This window comes from Arabidopsis lyrata (genome assembly GCF_000004255.2).
Source record: "Arabidopsis lyrata subsp. lyrata unplaced genomic scaffold ARALYscaffold_4, whole genome shotgun sequence".
In the NCBI taxonomy this organism is placed as follows: Eukaryota; Viridiplantae; Streptophyta; class Magnoliopsida; order Brassicales; family Brassicaceae; genus Arabidopsis; species Arabidopsis lyrata.
In genome coordinates this window covers 3,416,547-3,427,770 of record NW_003302552.1, presented here as the reverse complement: position 1 = coordinate 3,427,770, position 11,224 = coordinate 3,416,547, and the positions used below count along the sequence as shown (strand labels likewise).

Below are 11,224 nucleotides of genomic sequence, written 5' to 3'. Positions count from 1 at the left end.
AATTACAAAGTGTTGTTACAAAAATAAAAATAGATTACCAAGTTGCAAGTCGATCTCATAATCATGTCGCATTATACTCACACATGCATGTATATATAAAAAAATAAACAAGGAACCTCCCCACCAAATTGTCCAACAAAGAAAAGCAACCCAAAACCCGCCATAACAAAACTATGATGACAAAAAAGAAAGAAAGTATGGGACGACAGAAAATTCCGTTGGTTAAGATCAAGAAAGAGAGCCACCGTCAAGTTACGTTCTCTAAACGCCGAGCCAGTCTCTTTAAGAAAGCTAGTGAGCTTTGTACGTTAATGTGCGGTGCAGAGATTGCGATCATTGTGTTTAGTCCTGCCCAAAAACCTTTCTCTTTTAAGCATACAAGTGTCGAATCCGTATTGGACCGTCACTTATCCCAGAACAATCTGCCCTCAACTCAGACTCAACAACACCGGGGAAACGTTGCACCGAGTTGCGAGCTAAATTTGCGGTTGACGGAAATCTTAAACGAGTCAGAAGAAGAGAAGAAGAAGGGTCAAGCGATGGAAGATATGAGGAAGGTAAGTGCGAGGCGACCGATGATTAATTGGTGGGAAGCGCCTGTTGAGGAGATGAATATGGTTCAATTGCAAGAAATGAAATCCGCATTGGAGAGTTGAGGAAGACGGCTGTGTCAGAGATTAATGCAGCGTCGTTTAATGAGGTGAAAGAAGATGTTTTTGGTTTCTTGGATAACAAAGTGATGGCTCCTTACATGGCAGACAAATAACATAAAAATTCGGACTTTCAAAACCCAAACGTTTGTTTGAATTTATGAATCCAAGTCGGCAAAAAACCAACTTGGAACCTTTTCAGTGTTTCGTCTGGAATCAGTACAGTTTCATGTTAAAAGGTGATATATCCCTTACGGGTATCAATCAAAAATCCGTGTTGAGTTTTTTTTTTCAGAATGAAACAAAACAACAAAGAAAAGAGACAATATTAAGTGAACACGTCATTGATATTAACTCTTTAAGATGAAGAACTAAGATAAAAATGATACTAAACAAACCAATAAGTAAAAATGATCAAAGATACACTCTTGAGGGATGTGACAGATTGGTGTATGAAGATAATTTTAGCCACTTCCCGACTTCAATGTATTGCTCAACCTGAAGATCAAGATGGAAAAGAGAAGAATATTTGAGAACAAACGCGCAAAGAAATGGTTGGGTTTCAGTAATGGGACCAAGATATGGTTCGGTTTCAGAATGTGCTTACCAGTCCAATCCCTCGAAAAGTCCTTCGCCTTTAACAGCACAAGTTTTGAAGATTGCCCATTGACGACTCTTTATCTTATGCAACTCCAAGGCTTCTGTAACAGCGGCATCATCGAGTGCACCAGGAAGATCCTGTTTAAGTTGATATAAGGAAGTTCAGATCAAGCTCTTATAGAATTTTATCAGCAGAAAAGCAAAACAAACTGCAACAGAAAACCAATACATACAGTCAAAATTTATCAGAAGAGCTAGCTATACTAACCTGCTTGTTTGCAAATATCAGAACCACTGCACCTTTCAATTCATCTTCCTATAAAAAACAGTTGACAATAGACAAGAGTTAAATGCTGCCAGTGGCAGAGGTACACTTTTTTGTAAGCTCTGTTGCATAATGAAACAGTTTGCTGTTATTGAGTCAATATTGAATTTCTTTATAGCTACCAATATATGTCACCAGAAAAAGGTTTGCTTCATATTAATTATGGATGCAAGAAGCCCATCGGGAAAATAATACAATAGTATAAGAAGAGGAAGCCTCGGGCAGTAGTTTACCTCCAAAATTGCATGAAACTCCTCTTTCGCCACCCCGATTCTATCTGTATCACTCGAGTCAACAACATAGATCACTGCTTGTGTATTCGGGAAATAGCATCGCCAGTATGGCCTGTCAAAATACCGATTAGAAATATGAGAAAAACACACAGTATAATCTTGATTGTGTCATTTCTGGTCTTCATGCTTTCACAGTACATGCAAATTTCATCATTTCTAGTAATGAGAATCAAGGTCATTAAGCTACCTGATGCTCGTTTGTCCACCTGTCACATGAAAATTCTAGTTAGTGTATTGTTTTCGCTAAACCAATCTATTTATCAAAATGTGAAACGCAAATAAGAATTGTATGTAAGAACCTACTAAACAGCAAAGACATATATACATACAATACACGCACTCCATGGAAAACAATCAACAATCCCCCATATTCAAGACCACTTGGAAAAGGTAGAAAATGTAATAAATTGGAACAAGAGAGTCCAATATACCCAACATATACCACAACTACCTATCATTATGAAGAATATATAATCTAAGGACTCCAAATCAAGGAATGTCCTGATCACGGTTCGTGTAATTCACTCAAAGACGAAACATTTCCATTATTCAAATGTGTCACTGAAGATCTGCTAACATGGAAAATGGTTTGATATGGATTAATCTAAAGCTTATATAGTGTAGATTCCGAATTTCCCTTCCATATATACCAAAATCATTTGTACTACTTCAAACATATTCTAAGAAACGTACCTAAATCCCAGACCTGGAACTTGATATTGTTGTACTGCACAGTCTCAACGTTAAATCCAATAGCTGCAGAGATCGGATCAAAACCAAAATTCGCAAAAACACAATTTCAAAATCCGACTAGATCCAATAATCTATAACAAAATCAAGAGATTAGATACATACTCGGAATCGTAGAGACAACTTCTCCCATCTGAAGCCGATCTGAAACCAAAATCAACGCAACTCAAAAACAACGATCGAATCAAAAACCCTAGTTACACAATGCGAATGATTGAGAGAGTGAATTTACAGAGGATTGTGGTTTTGCCAGCATTGTCGAGACCGAGGACGAGGATTCGAGCTTCTTTGTTACCAAAGACGGAAGAGAACATCCGCGTGAATAAGATTCCCATTCTTCTTCTTCTTCGTCGATTGGATCAGATCAGATCAAACGATCTAAGAGAGATTGTTCTTCTTCTCTTGGATCATTCGACCTCTCTCAGATCTTTTCTTCTTCTTCTTTGAGAGTTAGTGCAAAGTCTGAAAAAAAAAAAAACAATATTGAGGATGACGAGAATATACAATTTCGTTTTCGTTGTCTCTGATTCTTTCAGAGGCTTTGTTTGGGCCTAAATATTATCAGCTCGGCCCATTGTAACTCTAGTTGACTAATTGGACTATCTTTGTTTGAACTTCTAATTTAATTAATTTCGTTGCATTATCAAAATGTGTAAAAATGGGTAAAAAAACCCTGCAGTTTTTTAGAAACAGAAAAAAAAAACTGACCTTTTTTTTGAGTTATTAAACCCTAATTTTAACAAAATGTGAGAAACAGCCCCGATGTTGTTAACGTGCATTAACAAAGCAACAATAATAAAAACGATGTGTTTAGTAAAGATGAAAAAATACCAGTTGTGTTTTCTGCAACCACCCTATGGAGACCAGAGAACATTTATTTTTCCAATGCATCTACTCAGAGAAGATTTGGGACGAGCTAGTGAAAGGTACTCAATGAACATTTCTCAACGAACTGGACTGATGTGATGATGATGCTAGCTAGTAAAGACTTGGTCAAGGTTAAGAGATCTCTTCTTGGATATACTTTCCAAAACACGATACATTCTATCTGGGGAGAAAGGAATAACAGACGACATGGCGAACTATCTTCTCCGACGGAAAGGCTGGTAAAACTGATAGACAAAAATATGCGAAATCGGCTGTCCACGATCACAAGAGGAGGATACCTCGATGGCGGCATCCAAATGTGGTTCGCAACAAAGCAAAGAAAGTTAGACTCTTTTATTTAGAAGTTATAAAAAGTTTGCATTCAAATGTATAAACGTTTATTTTTCTTTTGAATATAATTTAACATTAGATTAAAAAACAAAGATGAAAAAAACATGACTCCTCACAAAACAGAGTAAAACGTAGGGCATAGCCGCATAGGGTTTCTAGGAAGATCTTCCTTAATTGTTTTCTTTTCTTAAGGTTTTGTGTTTCCTAGAGAATTATCTTCTCAAATGGTGCTTTATAGTTTCTACAAGGAGAAACTAAGATGAGGTAAGGCGTTTTTCTTAATCTTAAGGTTTACTGCATTTTCATTACTTATAAAATTAATTTGGCTTATATGATGAAGAGATCTACGCACCAATTTTGTTCTACCATCGTCACTTTTTAGAGAATACGAGCGAAACAAGTTAAATATTAAGCGATGCAATCTGTAATACGGTGTTTTTGTGCTCTTTTATTTTTGTGACTTCACTCCTAGTTCTTTACTCTTGTTCTCCAATTCTTCTTCTGGAACTTTGTTGCTTTGCCTTTGTTCAATTAGACATGTCTCAATTTCATTGTTTATGGGCAAGTTTATTTTATTACACCATTTTGATTAACATGTATTTCATTCAAAATTTAATTACACTAGTTGAAGCATGATGAGTGATGTACCTAAAATATTTCATTGAAGAAGCGAATTTATATGAAAATCTAAACGGAAATATGGAAACGATAATCAATGGGTTGCCTCACAATTCTAAAATAATTTGTGGTTTATGTTAACCCCAAGAGAAACTCGAATCTGATGCTCTCATTCTCACTATAATTCTGTTCTTCTTAACCAAAGTGCTACGTTTTGTCGTTGTCACGTATTTAACGTCTTTTAACGTAGGGGACTGTTATTCACAAATTATGAAAGTCAGGGTTTAATAACCCAAAAGAATAGGTCAGATTTTTTTTTCTATTTTCAAAAACCTCAAAGTTTTAATATCCATTTTTCCTCAAAATGTTAACAAAGTTTGTGAACAAAGTTTATATGCATCATAGAAGAAAGTAATATAGAGACAGACTTCCACTTATGTATGTTAATTAAACTTTTTTTTTCTAAGAAGTTACGAGTCGAAAATCATACATCTCCTTAGGTCTGGGCCTACCTTTAATATTTTTACTTATATTAGCTGACACTCGATCATGCGACTTCTTAAAATTTTCCAAAGTACATTTCCAGTCGAGGTATCAACTTCTGGTTATGTTGTATTTATTTTTTTGATCGCAATTACTTAACCAAATCTCTCCTACCTAGCTAATTGGGTGCTCTTATTGTCGTTTAATTTGCCTTAGAATTTATGTGAATTCCGTGTTAGTATACCCATGCATCTTATGTTCGTTTTACTTTAAAGAAAAATAATTTGTTTTAGTCAATCATCGTTAGTAAACTACTAGTATTTAGGTAAGATATACATGGTTTTCTTTTCATGTGCATTTCAATTTTAAAATTTTAGGAAAATATTTGATAAAAACACACCAATTATGTTTTTTTTTTGTTTTCTTAAACTACAATACTTTAACATATATAAAGTATAACCATAAAAGTAACACCTAGCTTGACTAGGTTTGGATCCTCCATGTGTGAGGTGAAAAAGTGAAGTCAAAAAGGAACAAACCCTAATACTAGAAAACTAAAAACAACCAAGTGGTCCAAGTCCTAAGAGCATGTGTATGGGTGATACCCATATAGTATCATTAGGAATTTTTTAGTATTATTTATAATATTTGTTTATTGTTTGAGATTTTTATGATACTCCTACTAAATATGTTTGCATTGGTGAGACCGGTTTAAGTATCATAAAAAAAAATTTGCAAAATCAAAAATTAATATATTAAAACATAGGATTACAAAAGGTAATATTACAATTAAAAAAACGTAGAATATACTTAAGCAAAATAAAACATAAAATTCAAAAAAACTGAAAAAAACATGATGATAAAAATAATTTAGTCGCTTGTAGTCAATTACCTTCGCCCCATTTTTGCCAAATATGTTCAATCAAATCTTCTTTCAATTATCGATGTGTTTGTTCATGACATATTTGAGCTCGATTGGCCATCAAATTGTTCACATTTGTAGCTGTCTCTGTAGAAAAAGAGTTGTCTACTTGAGAAGTCCCGCTTCCTTCGCCTTCTACGAAATCAGATAAATCGAATTGTGTATCTTCGTCTCGTTCATCTTCTACAATCATATTGTGCAATATGATACATGCTCTCATTATCTTGCCCATTCGCTCTTTATCCCAAAACCGACCTGGGTTTCGAATAATAGCAAACCGAGCATGCAAGACTCCAAAAGCACGCTCGACATCTTTTCTCACTGCTTCTTGACAACTAGCAAATAATGAGGCTTTCGGTCCTTGTGGGCGGGTAATTTATTGGATGAATGTTGCCCACTTCGGATATATACCATATGTGAGGTAATAACCCATGTTGTATTGATGTCCATTGACTTCGTACCTGAGTCGTGGAGCTCGACCTTCTAATATATCATCAAACACCGGTGAGCGGTCAAGAACATTTATATCATTACACGTACCTGGAGCCCCAAAAAAAGCATGCCAAATCCATAAATCTTGTGATGCCACGGCCTCTAAAACGATAGTGGGTTTTCCATGTTCGCGTGAATACTGCCCTTTCCAAGCCGTAGGACAATTCTTCCACTCCCAATGCATACAGTCAATGCTTCCTACCATTCCCGGAAATCCGCGTTCCTTTCCAGAATGAAGTAACCGTTCTAGATCCTCACGTGTAGGCCGCCTCAAATATTCGTCTTGGAATAAATTTATTATGCCATCTACAAAATTCTCTAGTGCTTGGCTCACAGTGGTTGCGCCCATGCGGAGGTATTCGTCCATCGCATCGTTTGCAAGACCATATGCCAAACGCCTAATTGCAGCAGTACATTTCTGTAGGGCAGATAGACCTTGCTTCCCAGTAGCATCGTCCCTTTGTTGGAAATATGGAAATTGAGAAAGACTTTGAACAATACGAAGGAACAACGGCTTCGTCATACGAAATCGTCGTCGGAACATGCGATCATGGTAAACGGGGTCATCCGAAAAGTAATCGTTCCATAATCGAATATTTCCTTCTTCGTGATCTCTCTCTATATTAGCATCCCTTTTTTTCTTTTTTTTTCCCCGCTACACGTCTACTGAAATTCTCTAAACCATCTTCAAAACATGTTTCAAACCTCTCCTCCAAAGTGTCATCATCATTAGAATGTGATGCCATTATTATTTAAGAAGCAAAACGTACAAGAAATAAAAAGAAATTTTGTGTTTAGGGAAGTTCACAATTAAAAGAGATTTGTGACTTGAGAAGGAAAACAAATAAAAGAGACTTGTTTTTAGAAAATGAAAGGAAGCAAAGACTTGTTTTTAGAGAAAGAAACAAAGACTTGTTTTAGAAGAATTGTATTGAGAAATATGAGAGAGGAAGATTGGTTTTGGAGAAGAATTGTATTGAGAAAAAAAGAGAGAAGAAGACTATGCTTATGACAAGGCAAAATACGTCAAGGACTCTGCTCACGACAATACGCAAAGGATTTCGTTTATGACAAGGCTTATAACAAGGCTTTGTGTTTAGGGAAGTTCACAATTAAAAGAGATTTGTGACTTGAAAAGGAAACAAATAAAAGAGACTTGTTTTTAGAAAAGGAGAAGAATTGTATTGCGAAAAAGAGAGAGAGGAAGAATTGTTTGAGAAGAATTGTTTTGAGAAATATGAGAACACAACAACTTATATATATAATACATTGAGAAATATGAGAACACAATAATACACATACACTAAAAACAAGTAGCTTATGACCATAGAAAATAACAATACAAAACACAACTAGCTCTGACCATAGAAAATAACAATACATTGCCAACCATACATGCTGCTACCAAACAAAACACAAGTAGCTTCTGACCATACAAAACACAAGTTACATCCGAATAAAAAAAAGTCACAGAAGATGACATTAAAGCAACAGAACCACTCAATCCATTCCTTGCCGACATCACTAGCTTCCAAGAGGAGGTCCTGCACATAAACAAGCAAAGAATATCAGATAATACTACATGTTAAGTAAACAAAACAACTTAACTAACAACACATACCTAAAGACCAGAATATTCATTCTCAGAAACAAACACATTGCTTCCAGAAAGATACTCTTTGATAAGAGTGTTCTTAAGTTCAATTTCCATCTCACTCAATCCATCAGACCTTCCAAGAAGGCTGTCAAGTAGCTTTTGCTTGGAGAGTCTCTCTTTGAAAGCCAAATCCTTCTCTTTCACTTCCCACAAAAGCTGAAGTTCAGCAGCAGAACCAGCGTCAGCTCCTCCTTCACTCTTTCCCTTACCTTTAGACTTGGCTAAAGCCTTGGCTGCCTTCACACCTATAGGCCTTTGAAGACTCTCTTCTTCTACAGATGAAAGTTTAGCTTTCTTCTTGGCAGGAAGTTTGGTCTCACACCAATTGCACCACTTCTGATCAGTCTTGAGGATTCTCCAAACATGCTCAAGACTGAATTTGGTTTTTTGATCCTGATGGTAAAGCTTGTAGGCCAGCACAAGAATGTCATCTTCAGTCTCTCCACTGCGAGGAGTCTGAGAGGCAAACTCATAACAGCCTGCAAACTTCATGACAAGCTCATTCATTTTTTTGCCATTTCTGCTTACAAGTATTAGCCTCTCGGATGGTGAGCTTAGAGACAGCATGACATGCAACATTATATGCTGCAACCCTCTCCCAAAAGGCAGCTGATCTCTGCTCATTCCCCACAACAGAGTCTTTGGATATGTTGAGCTAGGCACTTGCAAGTGCATTCTCTTCAGGAACACTCCATCTCACTCTAGGTTCCCTAGCTAAGGTTGTGGGTGTTTGGGATTCAGAAAAAGTAGGCTGTGAAGGACTCAGAGGGGTTGGGTTATCTTCTTGGCTAAACAAGAGATTGGTAAAAGACTGAGAAGGGGAAAAGTTCAAGTTGGAAGCCATTATGTGTTTTAGTTCAGTTTAGGTCGTTTGATAAGTTTTCACAAAGTTATTATATAGGTAAACACTCAAGGCAAACACAAAGTTAATTATGTGTTTGGTTTACTAATTCAAGTGACTGAAACACTTTCCATCAACATAAATTCAGTCTAGATGGCACCAATCTCATCATCATTTTATTTCCCTTTAATTGTAAGTTCAGTTTGCATTTAATAGAACCTAATTTCTGTTTTAATTAACTTTGTCTCATCATACACAACACAAACAACATTTACACAAACTCTATTCTCAGAGAAAATATTCTAACAGAGATGATATTAAATGCATTAACTACTCCAACTGTATTCATCGTTCCATTTATACACAACTACATTCTCAACCATATCTATCTAATCATGAATAAATTCAAACACAGAAATTAAAACCAGGAAAACCAAAAAGAAAATAGAATCATTTAAGAGATTACATTTCACCTCCGCAGCTTCTTATTATAATTTTAGAAGCTCACAACTACCATCATTTAAGAGATTACCTCTTACTCAGACATTTCTGCACAACAAGATAATAGAATCAGTTTCAATTATGACATCAAATACAAAGAATTAAAATCAAATCAGAAACAAACTTTTAGAAATCAATTGTTTGCATAACCAATTACAGTTCCTAATCTTTATTCAATTCAATTGAATTCAATTCATTTTCAGTTTCAATTCATTTTACACACACAGAAATTAACAATTACACTCACTGAAAACACAACCAATTTCAGTTCCTAATCTTTGTTCAATTCATTTTCAGTTTCATTTCATTTTACACACACATAAATTAACAATTACACACATTGAAAACACAAGCAATTTTACCTTTCACCTACGCAGCTTCTATCATTTGAGAATCTGACCACTCTCACCATCCTCTTCCTCTCCAAAGCTACAAAACCATGTAGACATTCATGATTAACATCAAAGATAAATAGCAAACAATGTTTTTTTCAATAGCAAATAAAGATTAACAAAGTTTTTATCATGATTAAATAGACACAATTCAATTCAATTTCTAAACATCTGGATTTTACTATCTTTATCATTACAGAGAAAGATAGAGATTGAAACCACACTTACAAACTTGAAGCAGAGGTTCCGTCACCTGAATATGGATGTTTCCAACGTACCTGCAATTTATCAAAGGTAGACAGGTTATAAATCTAAAGCATAAACAAAAACAAAAAAACAGCATGTCTACAAGTTCCTCAACTGCAACGAGAATCACCAATAAGGGAATAATAACAAAGAATCACCTTTTCCACAAAATAGAAACAAGACTTTGGAGAAACGTTGTCAAATACCAACACTTGTGACAAACCCTAATCGAATTTCACCTTAGCAAACAAATTTCCCGAAACCCTAATCACAAAAAAGACTTTAATCTACCAAAACCATAATCCTAGATCTACACAGAAGAAAAAGGAAATCAGAAAACTTATCTTCAACCGACAGCTCCACGGCGACAGATCTCTTCAACTGAAGCATCTCCATGTTCTAGATCGACGACGATCTACGGAGAATCGGGCGGAGCTGAGAAGAAATCGGCATATCGCCGTGAGAGCGAGAGAGAAAAAATCGACAGAAACAAATGATTTTTTTTTCTTGTTTTCTTCTTTCGACAAAAGAATTTCCGCGTTTTACCAAAAAAAAAAAAAACAAGAATTTCTGTGACCAATCACAGCCTGCCACGTAAGCTGATACTGGGTATCAGAAGTCTCAGTGGAGTGATACGGTTCAGCCCAATTTTATGTGTTTGGTCCATTAAAAATTATTAAATGGGCTACTGATACTGTGAAAAGATTAGCTATGTACATGGTCTAATGCTATATCAAAATTGATGTTAATAGGAATTATGCTAGAACCTTACAACAACAAAAATCGCATATTCACACTCTTCCTTATCAACTGATGTTTTCACTCGGAAAAAGTAATTTTGTTTTTTCGCCATTCTTTATTTAAATTTTATTTGTAGCTTTGTTTATGCGGCACAAAGTTTAAGACAGTTATAAAGTTGAGCGAAATAAATGCAATGAAAAAAGGGAAAGAAGTTTTGGAACTTTCTTGCGGGAGACGCGGCTACTCGGCGCCTCTAAAGACAGCTCAGCAAATGACAAATAAGTCAAAACAGAATCATTGTCTTTGCTTTCATATTAAACTCTGTTTTTGACACGTGTACCCTTTTTCCTTATGCAGCTCTTTTGATACAGTGAACAAACGTATTAAATTAATTACCTGCTACTAATGGACAAATATTATATAATTTTTTTGCACCTTTGTTAAAATCAGTGGGTTATATAGCTTGTAGTTTATAAGGTTGGACAAAATAACCGA

General features: G+C 35.5%; 2 protein-coding genes and 1 pseudogene across 4 annotated transcripts; 1 reads left to right on the top strand and 2 right to left on the bottom strand.

Annotated features, from left to right (window-relative positions):
- Positions 1–766, top strand: LOC9314868 (annotated as a pseudogene).
- A 114-nt stretch (positions 767–880) lies between these two features.
- Positions 881–3,088, bottom strand: LOC9314867 (ADP-ribosylation factor 3). Its single transcript, XM_002878754.2, has 8 exons — positions 2,851–3,088; positions 2,724–2,762; positions 2,562–2,624; positions 2,056–2,074; positions 1,809–1,920; positions 1,519–1,566; positions 1,258–1,388; positions 881–1,148 (listed from the first exon to the last, which is right to left on the bottom strand). Exons 1-8 carry the CDS (start codon positions 2,951–2,953, stop codon positions 1,115–1,117), a joined length of 549 nt encoding a protein of 182 aa, XP_002878800.1. The 5' UTR covers positions 2,954–3,088; the 3' UTR covers positions 881–1,114.
- Positions 3,089–7,634: 4,546 nt separating this feature from the next.
- Positions 7,635–10,508, bottom strand: LOC9314866 (glutathione S-transferase T2). Of its 3 annotated transcripts, XR_002332448.1 has the most exons (5): positions 10,147–10,508; positions 9,971–10,020; positions 9,713–9,779; positions 9,316–9,398; positions 7,635–7,895 (listed from the first exon to the last, which is right to left on the bottom strand). XR_002332448.1 is itself a non-coding variant. In XM_021027374.1 (2 exons), exon 1 carries the CDS (start codon positions 8,681–8,683, stop codon positions 7,973–7,975), a length of 711 nt encoding a protein of 236 aa, XP_020883033.1. In that variant the 5' UTR covers positions 8,684–9,309; the 3' UTR covers positions 7,635–7,895. The 3 variants fall into 3 exon arrangements, 1 of the variants encoding a protein (XP_020883033.1); XR_002332447.1 differs by having other exon boundaries at positions 9,971–10,506; XM_021027374.1 differs by lacking the exons at positions 9,316–9,398; positions 9,713–9,779; positions 9,971–10,020; positions 10,147–10,508 and adding an exon at positions 7,973–9,309.
- Between the last annotated feature and the right edge of the window lie 716 nt (positions 10,509–11,224).